The sequence below is a fragment of the Salvelinus fontinalis genome, chromosome 2 (genome assembly GCF_029448725.1).
Source record: "Salvelinus fontinalis isolate EN_2023a chromosome 2, ASM2944872v1, whole genome shotgun sequence".
In the NCBI taxonomy this organism is placed as follows: domain Eukaryota; kingdom Metazoa; phylum Chordata; class Actinopteri; order Salmoniformes; family Salmonidae; genus Salvelinus; species Salvelinus fontinalis.
Window position 1 is genome coordinate 94,384,621 of NC_074666.1, and position 23,222 is coordinate 94,407,842.

Here is a 23,222-nt window from a genome sequence, read left to right on the forward strand (position 1 = left end):
CTATATACAGGGTGTTACGGTACAGAGTCAATGTGGAGGCTATATACAGGGGGTACCGGTACATAGTCAATGTGGAGGCTATATACAGGGTATTACGGTACAGAGTCAGTGTGGAGGCTATATACAGGGGGTACCGGTACAGAGTCAATGTGGAGGCTATATACAGGAGGTACCGGTACAGAGTCAATGTGGAGGCTATATACAGGGTGTTACGGTACAGAGTCAATGAGGAGGCTATATACAGGGGGTACTGGTACAGAGTCAATGTGGAGGCTATATACAGGGGGTGCCGGTACAGAGTCAATGTGGAGGCTATATACAGGGGGTACCGGTACAGAGTCAATGTGGAGGCTATATACAGGGGGTACCGGTACAGAGTCAATGTGGAGGCTATATACAGGGTGTACCGGTACAGAGTCAATGTGGAGGCTATATACAGGGGTTACCGGTACAGAGTCAATGTGGAGGCTATATACAGGGGGTTCTGGTACAGAGTTAATGTGGAGGCTATATACAGGGGGTACTGGTACAGAGTCAATGTGGAGGCTATATACAGGGGGTTCTGGTACAGAGTCAATGTGGAGGCTATATACAGGGTGTTACGGTACAGAGTCAATGTGGAGGCTATATACAGGGGGTACCGGTACAGAGTCAATGTGGAGGCTATATACAGGGGGTACCGGTACAGAGTCAATGTGGAGGCTATATACAGGGGGTACCGGTACAGAGTCAATGTGGAGGCTATATACAGGGGGTTACCGGTACAGCGTGAAGTGGAAGCCTGTACAGGTTATATACAGGGGGTTACCGGTACAGCGTGAAGAGGAAGCCTGTACCGGTTATATACAGGGGGTTACCGGTACAGCGTGAAGAGGAAGCCTGTACCGGTTATATACAGGGGGTTACCGGTACAGCGTGAAGAGGAAGCCTGTACCGGTTATATACAGGGGGTTACCGGTACAGCGTGAAGAGGAAGCCTGTACAGGTTATATACAGGGGGTTACCGGTACAGCGTGAAGAGGAAGCCTGTACCGGTTATATACAGGGGGTTACCGGTACAGCGTGAAGAGGAAGCCTGTACCGGTTATATACAGGGGGTTACCGGTACAGCGTGAAGAGGAAGCCTGTACAGGTTATATACAGGGGGTTACCGGTACAGCGTGAAGAGGAAGCCTGTACAGGTTATATACAGGGGGTTACCGGTACAGCGTGAAGAGGAAGCCTGTACAGGTTATATACAGGGGGTTACCGGTACAGCGTGAAGAGGAAGCCTGTACAGGTTATATACAGGGGGTTACCGGTACAGCGTGAAGAGGAAGCCTGTACAGGTTATATACAGGGGGTTACCGGTACAGCGTGAAGAGGAAGCCTGTACAGGTTATATACAGGGGGTTACCGGTACAGCGTGAAGAGGAAGCCTGTACAGGTTATATACAGGGGGTTACCGGTACAGCGTGAAGAGGAAGCCTGTACAGGTTATATACAGGGGGTTACCGGTACAGCGTGAAGAGGAAGCCTGTACAGGTTATATACAGGGGGTTACCGGTACAGCGTGAAGAGGAAGCCTGTACAGGTTATATACAGGGGGTTACCGGTACAGCGTGAAGAGGAAGCCTGTACAGGTTATATACAGGGGGTTACCGGTACAGCGTGAAGAGGAAGCCTGTACAGGTTATATACAGGGGGTTACCGGTACAGCGTGAAGAGGAAGCCTGTACAGGCTATATACAGGGGGTACCGGTACAGAGTCAATGTGGAGGCTATATACAGGGTGTTACGGTACAGAGTCAATGAGGAGGCTATATACAGGGGGTACTGGTACAGAGTCAATGTGGAGGCTATATACAGGGGGTGCCGGTACAGAGTCAATGTGGAGGCTATATACAGGGTGTACCGGTACAGAGTCAATGTGGAGGCTATATACAGGGGTTACCGGTACAGAGTCAATGTGGAGGCTATATACAGGTGGTACCGGTACCGAGTCAATGTGGAGGCTATATACAGGGGGTACCAGTACAGAGTCAATGTGGAGGCTATATACAGGGGGTACCAGTACCGAGTCAATGTGGAGGCTATATACAGGGGGTTCTGGTACAGAGTTAATGTGGAGGCTATATACAGGGGGTACCGGTACAGAGTCAATGTGGAGGCTATATACAGGGGGTACCGGTACAGAGTCAATGTGGAGGCTATATACAGGGTGTTACGGTACAGAGTCAATGTGGAGGCTATATACAGGGTGTTACGGTACAGAGTCAATGTGGAGGCTACATACAGGGGGTACCGGTACAGAGTCAATGTGGAGGCTATATACAGGGGGTACCGGTACAGAGTCAATGTGGAGGCTATATACAGGGTGTTACGGTACAGAGTCAATGTGGAGGCTATATACAGGGGGTACCGGTACAGAGTCAATGTGGAGGCTATATACAGGGTGTTACGGTACAGAGTCAATGTGGAGGCTATATACAGGGGGTACCGGTACAGAGTCAATGTGGAGGCTATATACAGGGGGTACTGGTACAGAGTCAATGTGGAGGCTATATACAGGGTGTTACGGTACAGCGTGAAGAGGAAGCCTGTACCGGTTATATACAGGGGGTTACCGGTACAGCGTGAAGAGGAAGCCTGTACCGGTTATATACAGGGGGTTACCGGTACAGCGTGAAGAGGAAGCCTGTACCGGTTATATACAGGGGGTTACCGGTACAGCGTGAAGAGGAAGCCTGTACCGGTTATATACAGGGGGTTACCGGTACAGCGTGAAGAGGAAGCCTGTACAGGTTATATACAGGGGGTTACCGGTACAGCGTGAAGAGGAAGCCTGTACAGGTTATATACAGGGGGTTACCGGTACAGCGTGAAGAGGAAGCCTGTACCGGTTATATACAGGGGGTTACCGGTACAGCGTGAAGAGGAAGCCTGTACAGGTTATATACAGGGGGTTACCGATACAGCGTGAAGAGGAAGCCTGTACCGGTTATATACAGGGGGTTACCGGTACAGCGTGAAGAGGAAGCCTGTACCGGTTATATACAGGGGGTTACCGGTACAGCGTGAAGAGGAAGCCTGTACCGGTTATATACAGGGGGTTACCGGTACAGCGTGAAGAGGAAGCCTGTACAGGTTATATACAGGGGGTTACCAGTACAGCGTGAAGAGGAAGCCTGTACAGGTTATATACAGGGGGTTACCGGTACAGCGTGAAGAGGAAGCCTGTACCGGTTATATACAGGGGGTTACCGGTACAGCGTGAAGAGGAAGCCTGTACAGGTTATATACAGGGGGTTACCGGTACAGCGTGAAGAGGAAGCCTGTACAGGTTATATACAGGGGGTTACCGGTACAGCGTGAAGAGGAAGCCTGTACAGGTTATATACAGGGGGTTACCGGTACAGCGTGAAGAGGAAGCCTGTACCGGTTATATACAGGGGGTTACCGGTACAGCGTGAAGAGGAAGCCTGTACCGGTTATATACAGGGGGTTACCGGTACAGCGTGAAGAGGAAGCCTGTACCGGTTATATACAGGGGGTTACCGGTACAGCGTGAAGAGGAAGCCTGTACAGGTTATATACAGGGGGTTACCGGTACAGCGTGAAGAGGAAGCCTGTACAGGTTATATACAGGGGGTTACCGGTACAGCGTGAAGAGGAAGCCTGTACAGGTTATATACAGGGGGTTACGGTACAGCGTGAAGAGGAAGCCTGTACCGGTTATATACAGGGGGTTACCGGTACAGCGTGAAGAGGAAGCCTGTACAGGTTATATACAGGGGGTTACCGGTACAGCGTGAAGAGGAAGCCTGTACAGGTTATATACAGGGGGTTACCGGTACAGCGTGAAGAGGAAGCCTGTACAGGTTATATACAGGGGGTTACCGGTACAGCGTGAAGAGGAAGCCTGTACAGGTTATATACAGGGGGTTACCGGTACAGCGTGAAGAGGAAGCCTGTACCGGTTATATACAGGGGGTTACCGGTACAGCGTGAAGAGGAAGCCTGTACCGGTTATATACAGGGGGTTACCGGTACAGCGTGAAGAGGAAGCCTGTACAGGTTATATACAGGGGGTTACCGGTACAGCGTGAAGAGGAAGCCTGTACAGGTTATATACAGGGGGTTACCGGTACAGCGTGAAGAGGAAGCCTGTACAGGTTATATACAGGGGGTTACCGGTACAGCGTGAATAGGAAGCCTGTACCGGTTATATACAGGGGGTTACCGGTACAGCGTGAAGAGGAAGCCTGTACCGGTTATATACAGGGGGTTACCGGTACAGCGTGAAGAGGAAGCCTGTACCGGTTATATACAGGGGGTTACCGGTACAGCGTGAAGAGGAAGCCTGTACCGGTTATATACAGGGGGTTACCGGTACAGCGTGAAGAGGAAGCCTGTACCGGTTATATACAGGGGGTTACCGGTACAGCGTGAAGAGGAAGCCTGTACCGGTTATATACAGGGGGTTACCGGTACAGCGTGAAGAGGAAGCCTGTACCGGTTATATACAGGGGGTTACCGGTACAGCGTGAAGAGGAAGCCTGTACCGGTTATATACAGGGGGTTACCGGTACAGCGTGAAGAGGAAGCCTGTACAGGTTATATACAGGGGGTTACCGGTACAGCGTGAAGAGGAAGCCTGTACAGGTTATATACAGGGGGTTACCGGTACAGCGTGAAGAGGAAGCCTGTACAGGTTATATACAGGGGGTTACCGGTACAGCGTGAAGAGGAAGCCTGTACCGGTTATATACAGGGGGTTACCGGTACAGCGTGAAGAGGAAGCCTGTACAGGTTATATACAGGGGGTTACGGTACAGCGTGAAGAGGAAGCCTGTACAGGTTATATACAGGGGGTTACCGGTACAGCGTGAAGAGGAAGCCTGTACCGGTTATATACAGGGGGTTACCGGTACAGCGTGAAGAGGAAGCCTGTACAGGTTATATACAGGGGGTTACCGGTACAGCGTGAAGAGGAAGCCTGTACAGGTTATATACAGGGGGTTACCGGTACAGCGTGAAGAGGAAGCCTGTACCGGTTATATACAGGGGGTTACCGGTACAGCGTGAAGAGGAAGCCTGTACAGGTTATATACAGGGGGTTACCGGTACAGCGTGAAGAGGAAGCCTGTACCGGTTATATACAGGGGGTTACCGGTACAGCGTGAAGAGGAAGCCTGTACCGGTTATATACAGGGGGTTACCGGTACAGCGTGAAGAGGAAGCCTCTTGTCGAGGCACTAAATTAAAAATGCAAAACAATGTGGCAAAGAAATTAACTTTATGTCCTGAATTCAAAGTGTTATTTTTGGGGCAAATCCAATACAACATCACTGAGTACCGCTTTTCATATTTTCAAGCATGGTGGTGGCTGCATCATGTTATTGGTATGCTTGTCATCGGCAAGGACTAGGGAGTTTTTTAGGATAAAAATAAACGGAATAGAGCGAAGCACGGACAAAATCCTCGAGGAAAACCTGGTTCAGTCTGTTTCCCAACAGACACTGGGAGACAAATTCACCTTTCAGCGGGACAATAACGTACAACACAAGGCTGGCTATATACCGGGGGTACCTAGTTCAGTCTGTTTCCCAGCAGACACTGGGAGACCTTTCAGCGGGACAATAACGTACAACACGAGGCTGGCTATATACCGGGGGTACCTGGTTCAGTCTGTTTCCCAGCAGACACTGGGAGACCTTTCAGCGGGACAATAACGTACAACACGAGGCCAAATCTACACCGGAGTTATTTACCAAGACGACATTGAATGTTCCTGAGTGGCCTAGTGACAGTTTTCACATCGGCTTGAAAATCTACGGCAAGACCTGAAAATGGTTGTCTAGCAACGATCAACAACCAACTTGACAGAGCTTGAAGAATAAATAAATAAAAAAATATGTGCAAATGTTGTACAATCCAGGTGTGGAAAGCTCTTAGAGAATTACCCAGAAAGACTCACAGCTGTAATCTCTGGAAAAGGTGATTCTAACATGTATTGACTCAGGGGTGGGAATACTTATGTCAATTAGATATTTTTGTATTTTATTTTCAATAAATTCAAATGGGGTATTATGATGTCATTATGGGGTATTGTGATGTCATTATGGGGTATTGTGATGTCGTTATGGGGTATTGTGATGTCATTATGGGGTATTGTGATGTCGTTATGGGGTATTGTGATGTCATTATGGGGTACTGTGTGTAGATGGGTGATGATAACATATAGTTTAATCCATTTTCAATTCAGGCTGTTACAACAAAATGTGGAATAAGTCAAGGGGTGCCAATACTTTCTGAAGACAGAGTTACATGTTAAAGCAGGGGGTGCCAATACTTTCTGAAGACAGAGTTACATGTTAAAGCATGGGGTGCCAATACTTTCTGAAGACAGAGTTGCATGTTAAAGCAGGGGGTGCCAATACTTTCTGAAGACAGAGTTACATGTTAAAGCAGGGGGTGCCAATACTTTCTGTAGACAGAGTTACATGTTAAAGCATGGGGTGCCAATACTTTCTGAAGACAGAGTTACATGTTAAAGCAGGGGGGTGCCAATACTTTCTGTAGACAGAGTTACATGTTAAAGCAGGGGGTGCCAATACTTCCTGAAGAGAGAGTTACATGTTAAAGCAGGGGGTGCCAATACTTTCTGTAGACAGAGTTACATGTTAAAGCAGGGGGGTGCCAATACTTTCTGTAGACAGAGTTACATGTTAAAGCAGGGGGTGCCAATACTTTCTGAAGACAGAGTTACATGTTAAAGCAGGGGGGTGCCAATACTTTCTGTAGACAGAGTTACATGTTAAAGCAGGGGGTGCCAATACTTTCTGTAGACAGAGTTACATGTTAAAGCAGGGGGTGCCAATACTTTCTGAAGACAGAGTTACATGTTAAAGCAGGGGGTGCCAATACTTTCTGTAGACAGAGTTACATGTTAAAGCATGGGGTGCCAATACTTTCTGAAGACAGAGTTACATGTTAAAGCAGGGGGGTGCCAATACTTTCTGTAGACAGAGTTACATGTTAAAGCAGGGGGGTGCCAATACTTTCTGAAGACAGAGTTACATGTTAAAGCAGGGGGTGCCAATACTTTCTGTAGACAGAGTTACATGTTAAAGCAGGGGGTGCCAATACTTTCTGTAGACAGAGTTACATGTTAAAGCAGGGGGTGCCAATACTTCCTGAAGACAGAGTTACATGTTAAAGCAGGGGGTGCCAATACTTCCTGAAGACAGAGTTACATGTTAAAGCAGGGGGGTGCCAATACTTTCTGTAGACAGAGTTACATGTTAAAGCATGGGGTGCCAATACTTTCTGTAGACATAGTTACATGTTAAAGCAGGGGGTGCCAATACTTTCTGTAGACAGAGTTACATGTTAAAGCAGGGGGTGCCAATACTTTCTGTAGACAGAGTTACATGTTAAAGCAGGGGGTGCCAATACTTTCTGTAGACAGAGTTACATGTTAAAGCAGAGGACTGCATGTCATACTCTTTGATGGATCGGTTTCTTCCTGTGGTGAGAAAGTTTCAGCAAAGACGAGGAGGAGAAGCCGTGGGCAGTTTGACACCCAGGTGTTAAAGACATGGTTCTTTGAGAGTGTGTGTGTGTGTGTGTGTGTGTGTGTGTGTGTGTGTGTGTGTGTGTGTGTGTGTGTGTGTTCTTACCATGTGTGTGCCTTGGGTAGGTTGTCTGTGTTGGCTTCTATCAGATGGATGGTGAACAGCCTTGGGCCTGCTGAACCTGTAGAACCTTACACACACACATTCTAGTTATCACTGTTCTAGAACACACACACATTCTAGTTATCACTGTTCTAGAACACACACACATTCTAGTTATCACTGTTCTAGAACACACACACATTCTAGTTATCACTGTTCTAGAACACACACACATTCTAGTTATCACTGTTCTAGAACACACACACATTCTAGTTATCACTGTTCTAGAACACACACACATTCTAGTTATCACTGTTCTAGAACACACACACATTCTAGTTATCACTGTTCTAGAACACATACACATTCTAGTTATCACTGTTCTAGAACACACACACATTCTAGTTATCACTGTTCTAGAACACACACACATTCTAGTTATCACTGTTCTAGAACACACACACATTCTAGTTATCACTGTTCTAGAACACACACACATTCTAGTTATCACTGTTCTAGAACACACACACATTCTAGAACACACACACATTCTAGTTATCACTGGTCTAGAACACAGACACATTCTAGTTATCACTGTTCTAGAACACACACACATTCTAGTTATCACTGTTCTAGAACACCAACATTACTGATGTACAACACATTCTAGTTATCACTGTTCTAGAACACCACCATTACTGATGTACAACACATTCTAGTTATCACTGTTCTAGAACACCAACATTACTGATGTACAACACATTCTAGTTATCACTGTTCTAGAACACCAACATTACTGATGTACAACACATTCTAGTTATCACTGTTCTTTGTTAATAGTGCGTGATGCGGGGTGTGCGTGTGACCCACCCTGTAGTGCCTTGAACCCCTGTAGTGGAACTCTGGTAGAACCGGTAACAAACTGCAGTAGTCGTCCTCTCCTCTCCTCAGTGAAGCTCTCTACCGCCTCCCAGAACCAGCAAACCACATTACTGTCTACAGCACAGTGCTTCAAACGGGTGTTAGACTTCCAATCTGCCAGGTCTATCTTCCCCAGGCCTCCGATGATCAACTAGAGAGAGAGACAGGGAGACAGGCCTCCGATTATACACTAGAGAGAGACAGGGAGACAGGTCTATCTTCCCCAGGCCTCCGATGATCAACTAGAGAGAGAGACAGGGAGACAGGCCTCCGATTATACACTAGAGAGAGAGACAGGGAGACAGGCCTCCGATGATCAACTAGAGAGAGAGACAGGGAGACAGGCCTCCGATTATACACTAGAGAGAGAGACAGGCCTCCGATTATACACTAGAGAGAGAGACAGGGAGACAGGCCTCCGATTATACACTAGAGAGAGAGACAGGGAGACAGGCCTCCGATTATACACTAGAGAGAGACAGGGAGACAGGCCTCCGATTATACACTAGAGAGAGAGACAGGCCTCCGATTATACACTAGAGAAAGAGACAGGGAGACAGGCCTCCGATTATACACTAGAGAGAGAGACAGGGAGACAGGCCTCCGATTATACACTAGAGAGAGACAGGGAGACAGGCCTCCGATTATACACTAGAGAGAGAGACAGGGAGACAGGCCTCCGATTATACACTAGAGAGAGACAGGGAGACAGGCCTCTGATTATACACTAGAGAGAGAGACAGGGAGACAGGCCTCCGATTATACACTAGAGAGAGAGACAGGGAGACAGGCCTCCGATTATACACTAGAGAGAGAGACAGGCCTCCGATTATACACTAGAGAGAGACAGGCCTCCGATTATACACTAGAGAGAGAGACAGGGAGACAGGTCTATCTTCTCCAGGCCTCCGATGATCAACTAGAGAGAGAGACAGGGAGACAGGCCTCCGATTATACACTAGAGAAAGAGACAGGGAGACAGGCCTCCGATTATACACTAGAGAAAGAGACAGGGAGACAGGCCTCCGATTATACACTAGAGAGAGAGACAGGGAGACAGGCCTCCGATTATCAACTAGAGAGAGAGACAGGCCTCCGATTATACACTAGAGAGAGAGACAGGCCTCCGATTATACACTAGAGAGAGAGACAGGCCTCCGATTATACACTAGAGAGAGAGACAGGGAGACAGGCCTCCGATTATACACTAGAGAGAGAGACAGGCCTCCGATTATACACTAGAGAGAGAGACAGGGAGACAGGCCTCCGATTATACACTAGAGAGAGAGACAGGCCTCCGATTATACACTAGAGAGAGAGACAGGGAGACAGGCCTCCGATTATACACTAGAGAGAGACAGGGAGACAGGCCTCCGATTATACACTAGAGAGAGAGACAGGCCTCCGATTATACACTAGAGAGAGAGACAGGCCTCCGATTATACACTAGAGAGAGAGACAGGGAGACAGGCCTCCGATTATACACTAGAGAGAGAGACAGGGAGACAGGCCTCCGATTATACACTAGAGAGAGAGACAGGGAGACAGGCCTCCGATTATACACTAGAGAGAGAGACAGGGAGACAGGCCTCTGATTAAACACTAGAGAGAGAGACAGGCCTCTGATTATACACTAGAGAGAGACAGGGAGACAGGCCTCCGATTATACACTAGAGAGAGAGACAGGGAGACAGGCCTCCGATTATACACTAGAGAGAGACAGGGAGACAGGCCTCCGATTATACACTAGAGAGAGAGACAGGCCTCCGATTATACACTAGAGAAAGAGACAGGGAGACAGGCCTCCGATTATACACTAGAGAGAGAGACAGGGAGACAGGCCTCCGATTATCAACTAGAGAGAGAGACAGGCCTCCGATTATACACTAGAGAGAGAGACAGGCCTCCGATTATACACTAGAGAGAGAGACAGGCCTCCGATTATACACTAGAGAGAGAGACAGGGAGACAGGCCTCCGATTATACACTAGAGAGAGAGACAGGCCTCCGATTATACACTAGAGAGAGAGACAGGGAGACAGGCCTCCGATTATACACTAGAGAGAGAGACAGGCCTCCGATTATACACTAGAGAGAGAGACAGGGAGACAGGCCTCCGATTATACACTAGAGAGAGACAGGGAGACAGGCCTCCGATTATACACTAGAGAGAGAGACAGGCCTCCGATTATACACTAGAGAGAGAGACAGGCCTCCGATTATACACTAGAGAGAGAGACAGGGAGACAGGCCTCCGATTATACACTAGAGAGAGAGACAGGGAGACAGGCCTCCGATTATACACTAGAGAGAGAGACAGGGAGACAGGCCTCCGATTATACACTAGAGAGAGAGACAGGGAGACAGGCCTCTGATTAAACACTAGAGAGAGAGACAGGCCTCTGATTATACACTAGAGAGAGACAGGGAGACAGGCCTCCGATTATACACTAGAGAGAGAGACAGGGAGACAGGCCTCCGATTATACACTAGAGAGAGACAGGGAGACAGGCCTCCGATTATACACTAGAGGGAGAGACAGGCCTCCGATTATACACTAGAGAAAGAGACAGGGAGACAGGCCTCCGATTATACACTAGAGAGAGAGACAGGGAGACAGGCCTCCGATTATCAACTAGAGAGAGAGACAGGCCTCCGATTATCAACTAGAGAGAGAGACAGGCCTCCGATTATACACTAGAGAGAGAGACAGGCCTCCGATTATACACTAGAGAGAGAGACAGGGAGACAGGCCTCCGATTATACACTAGAGAGAGAGACAGGCCTCCGATTATACACTAGAGAGAGAGACAGGGAGACAGGCCTCCGATTATACACTAGAGAGAGAGACAGGCCTCCGATTATACACTAGAGAGAGACAGGGAGACAGGCCTCCGATTATACACTAGAGAGAGAGACAGGCCTCCGATTATACACTAGAGAGAGAGACAGGCCTCCGATTATACACTAGAGAGAGAGACAGGGAGACAGGCCTCCGATTATACACTAGAGAGGGAGACAGGGAGACAGGCCTCCGATTATACACTAGAGAGAGAGACAGGGAGACAGGCCTCCGATTATACACTAGAGAGAGAGACAGGCCTCCGATTATACACTAGAGAGAGAGACAGGCCTCCGATTATACACTAGAGAGAGAGACAGGGAGACAGGCCTCCGATTATACACTAGAGACAGGGAGACAGGCCTCCGATTATACACTAGAGAGAGAGACAGGAAGACAGGCCTCCGATTATACACTAGAGAGGGAGACAGGGAGACAGGCCTCCGATTATACACTAGAGAGGGAGACAGGGAGACAGGCCTCCGATTATACACTAGAGAGAGAGACAGGGAGACAGGCCTCCGATTATACACTAGAGAGAGAGACAGGCCTCCGATTATACACTAGAGAGAGAGACAGGCCTCCGATTATACACTAGAGAGAGAGACAGGGAGACAGGCCTCCGATTATACACTAGAGAGAGAGACAGGGAGACAGGCCTCCGATTATACACTAGAGAGAGAGACAGGCCTCCGATTATACACTAGAGAGAGAGACAGGCCTCCGATTATACACTAGAGAGAGAGACAGGGAGACAGGCCTCCGATTATACACTAGAGAGAGAGACAGGGAGACAGGCCTCCGATTATACACTAGAGAGAGAGACAGGGAGACAGGCCTCCGATTATACACTAGAGAGAGACAGGGAGACAGGCCTCCGATTATACACTAGAGAGAGAGACAGGGAGACAGGCCTCCGATTATACACTAGAGAGAGAGACAGGCCTCCGATTATACACTAGAGAGAGAGACAGGGAGACAGGCCTCCGATTATACACTAGAGAGAGAGACAGGCCTCCGATTATACACTAGAGAGAGAGACAGGGAGACAGGCCTCTGATTATACACTAGAGAGAGAGACAGGCCTCCGATTATACACTAGAGAGAGAGACAGGGAGACAGGCCTCTGATTATACACTAGAGAGAGAGACAGGGAGACAGGCCTCTGATTATACACTAGAGAGAGAGACAGGGAGACAGGCCTCCGATTATACACTAGAGAGAGAGACAGGCCTCCGATTATACACTAGAGAGAGAGACAGGGAGACAGGCCTCCGATGATCAACTAGAGAGAGAGACAGGCCTCCGATTATACACTAGAGAGAGAGACAGGGAGACAGGCCTCTGATTATACACTTGAGAGAGACAGGGAGACAGGCCTCCGATTATACACTAGAGAGAGAGACAGGCCTCCGATTATACACTAGAGAGAGAGACAGGGAGACAGGCCTCTGATTATACACTAGAGAGAGAGACAGGCCTCCGATTATACACTAGAGAGAGAGACAGGGAGACAGGCCTCTGATTATACACTAGAGAGAGAGACAGGGAGACAGGCCTCCGATTATACACTAGAGAGAGAGACAGGGAGACAGGCCTCCGATTATACACTAGAGAGAGACAGGGAGACAGGCCTCCGATTAAACACTAGAGAGAGAGACAGGGAGACAGGCCTCTGATTAAACACTAGAGAGAGAGACAGGGAGACAGGTTATCAACTAGAGAGAGAGACAGGCCTCAAATTATACACTAGAGAGAGAGACAGGGAGACAGGCCTCCGATTATACACTAGAGAGAGAGACAGGGAGACAGGCCTCTGATTAAACACTAGAGAGAGAGACAGGGAGACAGGTTATCAACTAGAGAGAGAGACAGGCCTCCGATTATACACTAGAGAGAGAGACAGGGAGACAGGTTATCAACTAGAGAGAGAGACAGGGAGACAGGTTATCAACTAGAGAGAGAGACAGGGAGAGAGAGTTGGATAGGCCCCAGATGATCAATTAGAGAGGAGAGGCAGGTATAACAGCCAGCCAGAAAGGCAGAAACAGACAGACAGGTATACAGTTGAAGTAGGAAGTTTACATACACTTAGGTTGGAGTCATTAAAACTCGTTTTTCAACCACTCCACAAATTTCTTGTTAACAAACTATAGTTTTGGCAAGTCGGTTAGGACATCTACTTTGTGCTTGACACAAGTCATTTTTCCTAACAATTGTTTACAGACAAATTATTTCACTTATAATTTACTGTATTACAATTCCAGTGGGTCAGAGGTTTACATACACTAAGTTGACTGTGCCTTTAAACAGCTTGGAAAATTCCAGAAAATGACGTCATGGCTTTAGAAGCTTTGGATCTTCTGATAGGCTAATTGACATAATTTGAGGTGTACCTGTGGATGTACTTCAAGGCCTACCTTCCAACTCAGTGCCTCTTTGCTTGACATCATGGGAAAATCAAAAGAAATTAGCCAAGAGTCTGGTTCATCCTTGGGAGCAATTTCCAAACGCCTGAAGGTACCACGTTCATCTGTACAAACAATAGTAGGCAAGTATTGTCCAAATGGACAATGACCCCAAGCATACTTCCAAAGTTGTGGCAAAATGGCTTTCGGACAACAAAGTCAAGGTATTGGAGTGGCCATCACAGAGCCCTGACCTCAATCCCCTAGAAAATGTGTGGGCCGAACTGAAAAAGCGTGTGCGAGCAAGGAGGCCTACAAACCTGACTCAGTTACACCAGCTCTGTCAGGAGGAATGGGCCAAAATTCACCCAACTTATTGTGGGAAGCTTGTGGAAGGCTACCCGAAACGTTTGACCCAAGTTAAACTATTTAAAGGCAATGCTACCAAATACTAATTGAGTGATTGCAAACTTCTGACCCACTGGGAATGTGATGAAAGAAATTAAAGCTGAAATAAATAATTCTCTCTACTATTATTCTGACATTTCACATTCTTAAAATAAAGTGCTGATCCTAACTGACCTAAGACAGGGAATTTTTACTCTGATTAAATGTCAGGAATTGTGAAAAACTGAGTTGAAATGTATTTGGCTAAGGTAAACTTCGGACTTCAACTGTAACAGACAGACAGCCAGGCAAACAGACAGACAGGTATAACAGACAGGCAGACAGACAGGTATAACAGGCAGGTATAACAGGCAGGCAGACAGACAGTCATGACAGGCAGACAGACAGGTATAACAGGCAGGCAGACAGCCAGACAGGTATAACAGACAGGCAGACAGACAGCCAGGTATAACAGACAGGCAGACAGGTATAACAGGCAGGTAAAGCAGGCAGACAGGTATAACAGACAGGCAGGCAGACAGACAGGTATAACAGGCAGGCAGACAGCCAGACAGGTATAAAAGACAGGCAGACAGGTATAACAGACAGACAGACAGGTATAACAGACAGGCAGACAGGTATAACAGACAGACAGCCAGGTATAACAGACAGGCAGACAGGTATAACAGGCAGGTAAAGCAGGCAGACAGGTATAACAGACAGGCAGGCAGACAGACAGGTATAACAGGCAGGCAGACAGCCAGACAGGTATAAAAGACAGGCAGACAGGTATAACAGACAGACAGACAGGTATAACAGACAGGCAGACAGGTATAACAGACAGACAGACAGGTATAACAGGCAGACAGACAGGTATAACATGCAGGCAGACAGACAGCCAGGTATAACAGGCAGGTAAAGCAGACAGACAGACAGACAGACAGACAGACAGACAGACAGACAGACAGACAGGTACCTCCAGCTCCTTGTGGTCAAACGGTTTGAGGAGGTGCTGAGGAATCAGTTGGCTGAATCCTTTCTGCAGAGCTAAGAACTGAGCCTCGATCCCCCTCATAAACCTCCAGGTGACGTACAGCTTCACGTACTCCTTCTTGTTGTCCTCGGTTACCGGGAGGTTCTGGCCGTTGGGTTTCAGCTCATGTTGAAGGAACTTGCCGAAGGCACTGTGTTCCACGCAGAACGTATGATCTAGAACCGACGAGATGTCGTTCTCCCTACACACACACACACACAGACACACACACACACAGACACAGACACACAGACACACACACACACAGATAACATTGTAATACCCAGAAACGAAGAGACACTGCTGTAATTACTAGTGTGTGGTACTCACAGTATCCAGACTCTTGTGTAGTCCAGGGTCAGTAAAGCTAGTGTAATTACTAGTGTGTGGTACTCACAGTATCCAGACACTTGTGTAGTCCAGGGTCAGTAAAGCTAGTGTAATTACTAGTGTGTGGTACTCACAGTATCCAGACTCTTGTGTAGTCCAGGGTCAGTAAAGCTAGTGTAATTACTAGTGTGTGGTACTCACAGTATCCAGACTCTTGTGTAGTCCAGGGTCAGTAAAGCTAGTGTAATTACTAGTGTGTGGTACTCACAGTATCCAGACTCTTGTGTAGTCCAGGGTCAGTAAAGCTAGTGTAATTACTAGTGTGTGGTACTCACAGTATCCAGACTCTTGTGTAGTCCAGGGTCAGTAAAGCTAGTGTAATTACTAGTGTGTGGTACTCAGTATCCAGACCAGACTCTTGTGTAGTCCAGGGTCAGTAAAGCTAGTGTAATTACTAGTGTGTGGTACTCACAGTATCCAGACTCTTGTGTAGTCCAGGGTCAGTAAAGCTAGTGTAATTACTAGTGTGTGGTACTCACAGTATCCAGACCAGACTCTTGTGTAGTCCAGGGTCAGTAAAGCTAGTGTAATTACTAGTGTGTGGTACTCACAGTATCCAGACCAGACTCTTGTGTAGTCCAGGGTCAGTAAAGCTAGTGTAATTACTAGTGTGTGGTACTCACAGTATCCAGACCAGACTCTTGTGTAGTCCAGGGTCAGTAAAGCTAGTGTAATTACTAGTGTGTGGTACTCACAGTATCCAGACTCTTGTGTAGTCCAGGGTCAGTAAAGCTAGTGTAATTACTAGTGTGTGGTACTCACAGTATCCAGACTCTTGTGTAGTCCAGGGTCAGTAAAGCTAGTGTAATTACTAGTGTGTGGTACTCACAGTATCCAGACCAGACTCTTGTGTAGTCCAGGGTCAGTAAAGCTAGTGTAATTACTAGTGTGTGGTACTCACAGTATCCAGACCAGACTCTTGTGTAGTCCAGGGTCAGTAAAGCTAGTGTAATTACTAGTGTGTGGTACTCACAGTATCCAGACCAGACTCTTGTGTAGTTCAGGGTCAGTAAAGCTATTGTAATTACTAGTGTGTGGTACTCACAGTATCCAGACCAGACTCTTGTGTAGTTCAGGGTCAGTAAAGCTATTGTAATTACTAGTGTGTGGTACTCACAGTATCCAGACTCTTGTGTAGTCCAAGTTCAGTAAAGCTAGTGTAATTACTAGTGTGTGGTACTCACAGTATCCAGACCAGACTCTTGTGTAGTCCAGGGTCAGTAAAGCTAGTGTAATTACTAGTGTGTGGTACTCACAGTATCCAGACCAGACTCTTGTGTAGTCCAGGGTCAGTAAAGCTAGTGTAATTACTAGTGTGTGGTACTCACAGTATCCAGACTCTTGTGTAGTCCAGGGTCAGTAAAGCTAGTGTAATTACTAGTGTGTGGTACTCACAGTATCCAGACCAGACTCTTGTGTAGTCCAGGGTCAGTAAAGCTAGTGTAATTACTAGTGTGTGGTACTCACAGTATCCAGACCAGACTCTTGTGTAGTCCAGGGTCAGTAAAGCTAGTGTAATTACTAGTGTGTGGTACTCACAGTATCCAGACTCTTGTGTAGTCCAGGGTCAGTAAAGCTAGTGTAATTACTAGTGTGTGGTACTCACAGTATCCAGACCAGACTCTTGTGTAGTCCAGGGTCAGTAAAGCTAGTGTAATTACTAGTGTGTGGTACTCACAGTATCCAGACCAGACTCTTGTGTAGTCCAGGGTCAGTAAAGCTAGTGTAATTACTAGTGTGTGGTACTCACAGTATCCAGACCAGACTCTTGTGTAGTTCAGGGTCAGTAAAGCTATTGTAATTACTAGTGTGTGGTACTCACAGTATCCAGACCAGACTCTTGTGTAGTTCAGGGTCAGTAAAGCTAGTGTAATTACTAGTGTGTGGTACTCACAGTATCCAGACTCTTGTGTAGTCCAGGGTCAGTAAAGCTAGTGTAATTACTAGTGTGTGGTACTCACAGTATCCAGACCAGACTCTTGTGTAGTCCAGGGTCAGTAAAGCTAGTGTAATTACTAGTGTGTGGTACTCACAGTATCCAGACCAGACTCTTGTGTAGTTCAGGGTCAGTGGTCTCCAGGTCTTGTAGCGTAATAGGTTTCCCCAGCAGCTGCTTGTAGAAGGGCAGGGTGAAGCCTCCGTTGATATAGTGACTATGGAACACGGCCAGGCCCATCACACGACCCACAAAGTGGAAATACGACAGGTGGTCCTATACACACACCACCATCATCATCATCAGTACTCACAGGTTGATAGAGTCAGGGTTGATCTGTAGTGTGTGTGTACTCACAGGGTTGATCTGTAGTGTGTGTACTCACAGGGTTGATCTGTAGTGTGTGTGTACTCACAGGGTTGATCTGTAGTGTGTGTACTCACAGGGTTGATCTGTAGTGTGTGTGTACTCACAGGGTTGATAGAGGAGTCAGGGTTGATCTGTAGTGTGTGTGTGTACTCACAGGGTTGATCTGTAGTGTGTGTACTCACAGGGTTGATCTGTAGTGTGTGTGTACTCACAGGGTTGATCTGTAGTGTGTGTGTACTCACAGGGTTGATCTGTAGTGTGTGTGTACTCACAGGGTTGATAGAGGAGTCAGGGTTGATCTGTAGTGTGTGTGTACTCACAGGGCTGATCTGTAGTGTGTGTGTACTCACAGGGTTGATCTGTAGTGTGTGTGTACTCACAGGGTTGATAGAGGAGTCAGGGTTGATCTGTAGTGTGTGTGTACTCACAGGGTTGATCTGTAGTGTGTGTGTGTACTCACAGGGTTGATAGAGGAGTCAGGGTTGATCTGTAGTGTGTGTGTACTCACAGGGTTGATCTGTAGTGTGTGTGTACTCACAGGGTTGATCTGTAGTGTGTGTGTGTACTCACAGGGTTGATCTGTAGTGTGCGTGTGTACTCACAGGGTTGATCTGTAGTGTGTGTGTACTCACAGGGTTGATCTGTAGTGTGTGTGTACTCACAGGGTTGATCTGTAGTGTGTGTGTACTCACAGGGTTGATCTGTAGTGTGTGTGTGTACTCACAGGGTTGATCTGTAGTGTGCGTGTGTACTCACAGGGTTGATCTGTAGTGTGTGTGTACTCACAGGGTTGATCTGTAGTGTGTGTGTACTCACAGGGTTGATCTGTAGTGTGTGTGTACTCACAGGGTTGATCTGTAGTGTGTGTGTACTCACAGGGTTGATCTGTAGTGTGTGTGTACTCACAGGGTTGATCTGTAGTGTGTGTGTACTCACAGGGTTGATCTGTAGTGTGTGTGTACTCACAGGGTTGATCTGTAGTGTGTGTACTCACAGGGCTGATCTGTAGTGTGTGTGTACTCACAGGGTTGATCTGTAGTGTGTGTGTGTACTCACAGGGTTGATCTGTAGTGTGTGTGTACTCACAGGGTTGATCTGTAGTGTGTGTGTACTCACAGGGTTGATAGAGGAGTCAGGGTTGATCTGTAGTGTGTGTACTCACAGGGTTGATAGAGGAGTCAGGGTTGATCTGTAGTGTGTGTACTCACAGGGTTGATAGAGGAGTCAGGGTTGATCTGTAGTGTGTGTACTCACAGGGTTGATAGAGGAGTCAGGGTTGATCTGTAGTGTGTGTGTACTCACAGGGTTGATCTGTAGTGTGTGTGTACTCACAGGGTTGATCTGTAGTGTGTGTGTACTCACAGGGTTGATAGAGGAGTCAGGGTTGAACTGTAGTGTGTGTGTACTCAAAGGATTGATCTGTAGTGTGTGTGTACTCACAGGGTTGATCTGTAGTGTGTGTACTCACGGGGTTGATAGAGGAGTCAGGGTTGATCTGTAGTGTGTGTGTACTCACAGGGTTGATAGAGGAGTCAGGGTTGATCTGTAGTGTGTGTGTACTCACAGGGTTGATCTGTAGTGTGTGTGTACTCACAGGGTTGATAGAGGAGTCAGGGTTGATCTGTAGTGTGTAAATGTTGTCTGTTGAGTACTGGAACAGGCCGTAGTACGGGTTTAACATCTCATGGCATAGCAGGTACAGCCACTCCCTGTATAACCATATTACAACGTTACCACAGCAGGTACAGCCACTCCCTGTATAACCATAATACAACGTTACCACAGCAGGTACAGCCACTCCCTGTATAACCATAATACAACGTTACCACAGCAGGTACAGCCACTCCCTGTATAACCATAATACAACGTTATTACAATGTTACCACAGCAGGTACAGCCACTCCCTGTATAACCATAATACAACGTTATTACAACATTACCACAGCAGGTACAGCCACTCCCTGTATAACCATAATACAACGTTATTACAACATTACCACAGCAGGTACATTCACTCCCTGTATAACCATAATACAATGTTACCACAGCAGGTACAGCCACTCCCTGTATAACCATAATACAACGTTACCACAGCAGGTACAGCCACTCCCTGTATAACCATAATACAACGTTATTACAACATTACCACAGCAGGTACAGCCACTCCCTGTATAACCATAATACAACATTACCACAGCAGGTACAGCCACTCCCTGTATAACCATAATACAACGTTATTACAACATTACCACAGCAGGTACAGCCACTCCCTGTATAACCATAATACAACGTTATTACACCGTTACCACAGCAGGTACAGCCACTCCCTGTATAACCATAATACAACGTTATTCCACCGTTACCACAGCAGGTACAGCCACTCCCTGTATAACCATAATACAACATTACCACAGCAGGTACAGCCACTCCCTGTATAACCATAATACAACGTTATTACAACATTACCACAGCAGGTACACCCACTCCCTGTATAACCATAATACAACGTTACCACAGCAGGTACAGCCATCTCCCTGTATAACCATAATACAACGTTACCACAGCAGGTACAGCCACTCCCTGTATAACCATAATACAACGTTATTACAACATTACCACAGCAGGTACAGCCACTCCCTGTATAACCATAATACAACATTATTACAACATTACCACAGCAGGTACAGCCACTCCCTGTATAACCATAATACAACGTTATTACAACATTACCACAGCAGGTACAGCCACTCCCTGTATAACCATAATACAACGTTATTACAACATTACCACAGCAGGTACAGCCACTCCCTGTATAACCATAATACAACGTTACCACAGCAGGTACAGCCACTCCCTGTATAACCATAATACAACGTTATTACAATGTTACCACAGCAGGTACAGCCACTCCCTATATAACCATAATACAACATTACCACAGCAGGTACAGCCACTCCCTGTATAACCATAATACAACGTTACCACAGCAGGTACAGCCACTCCCTGTTTAACCATAATACAACGTTATTACAACGTTACCACAGCAGGTACAGCCACTCCCTGTATAACCATAATACAACATTATTACAATGTTACCGCAGCAGGTACATCCACTCCCTGTATAACCATAATACAACATTATTACAATGTTACCACAGCAGGTACAGCCACTCCCTGTATAACCATAATACAACGTTATTACACCGTTACCACAGCAGGTACAGCCACTTCCTGTATAACCATAATACAACGTTATTACAACGTTACCACAGCAGGTACAGCCACTCCCTGTATAACCATAATACAACGTTACCACAGCAGGTACACCCACTCCCTGTATAACCATAATACAACGTTATTACAACATTACCACAGCAGGTACAGCCACTCCCTGTATAACCATAATACAACATTATTACAATGTTACCACAGCAGGTACAGCCACTCCCTGTATAACCATAATACAATGTTACCACAGCAGATACAGCCACTCCCTGTATAACCATATTACAATGTTACCACAGCAGGTACAGCCACTCCCTGTATAACCATAATACAACATTATTACAACGTTACCACAGCAGGTACATCCACTCCCTGTATAACCATAATACAACATTACCACAGCAGGTACAGCCACTCCCTGTATAACCATAATACAACATTACCACAGCAGGTACAGCCACTCCCTGTATAACCATAATACAACATTATTACAACGTTACCACAGCAGGTACATCCACTCCCTGTATAACCATAATACAACGTTACCACAGCAGGTACAGCCACTCCCTGTATAACCATAATACAACGTTATTACACCGTTACCACAGCAGGTACAGCCACTTCCTGTATAACCATAATACAACGTTATTACAACGTTACCACAGCAGGTACAGCCACTCCCTGTATAACCATAATACAACGTTACCACAGCAGGTACACCCACTCCCTGTATAACCATAATACAACGTTATTACAACATTACCACAGCAGGTACAGCCACTCCCTGTATAACCATAATACAACATTATTACAATGTTACCACAGCAGGTACAGCCACTCCCTGTATAACCATAATACAATGTTACCACAGCAGATACAGCCACTCCCTGTATAACCATATTACAATGTTACCACAGCAGGTACAGCCACTCCCTGTATAACCATAATACAACATTATTACAACGTTACCACAGCAGGTACATCCACTCCCTGTATAACCATAATACAACGTTACCACAGCAGGTACAGCCACTCCCTGTATAACCATAATACAACATTACCACAGCAGGTACAGCCACTCCCTGTATAACCATAATACAACATTACCACAGCAGGTACAGCCACTCCCTGTATAACCATAATACAACATTACCACAGCAGGTACAGCCACTCCCTGTATAACCATAATACAACATTATTACAACGTTACCACAGCAGGTACATCCACTCCCTGTATAACCATAATACAACGTTACCACAGCAGGTACAGCCACTCCCTGTTTAACCATAATACAACGTTATTACAACGTTACCACAGCAGGTACAGCCACTCCCTGTATAACCATAATACAACATTATTACAATGTTACCGCAGCAGGTACATCCACTCCCTGTATAACCATAATACAACATTATTACAATGTTACCACAGCAGGTACAGCCACTTCCTGTATAACCATAATACAATGTTACCACAGCAGGTACAGCCACTCCCTGTATAACCATAATACAACATTACCACAGCAGGTACAGCCACTCCCTGTATAACCATAATACAATGTTACCACAGCAGGTACAGCCACTCCCTGTATAACCATAATACAACGTTATTACAACGTTACCACAGCAGGTACAGCCACTCCCTGTATAACCATAATACAACATTATTACAACATTACCACAGCAGGTACAGCCACTCCCTGTATAACCATAATACAACGTTACCACAGCAGGTACAGGCACTCCCTGTATAACCATAATACAACGTTATTACAACGTTACCACAGCAGGTACAGCCACTCCCTGTATAACCATAATACAACGTTACCACAGCAGGTACAGCCACTCCCTGTATAACCATAATACAACGTTATTACAATGTTACCACAGCAGGTACAGCCACTCCCTGTATAACCATAATACAACGTTACCACAGCAGGTACAGCCACTCCCTGTATAACCATAATACAACGTTACCACAGCAGGTACAGCCACTCCCTGTATAACCATAATACAACGTTATTACAACATTACCACAGCAGGTACAGCC

The 23,222-nt window shown here is 46.5% G+C and overlaps 1 protein-coding gene across 1 annotated transcript in view; it reads right to left on the minus strand.

The window, feature by feature from the left end:
- The window catches only part of LOC129832251 (E3 ubiquitin-protein ligase SMURF1-like), a gene marked incomplete at its 5' end in the record, with an annotated part of 97,861 nt that overhangs the window by 1,798 nt on the left and 72,841 nt on the right, over positions 1 to 23,222 (minus strand). Inside the window, 5 exon segments of the mRNA XM_055896184.1 lie at positions 7,665 to 7,749; positions 8,532 to 8,733; positions 15,196 to 15,454; positions 17,676 to 17,854; positions 19,542 to 19,656. Coding sequence (XP_055752159.1) covers positions 7,665 to 7,749; positions 8,532 to 8,733; positions 15,196 to 15,454; positions 17,676 to 17,854; positions 19,542 to 19,656 — 840 coding nt within the window.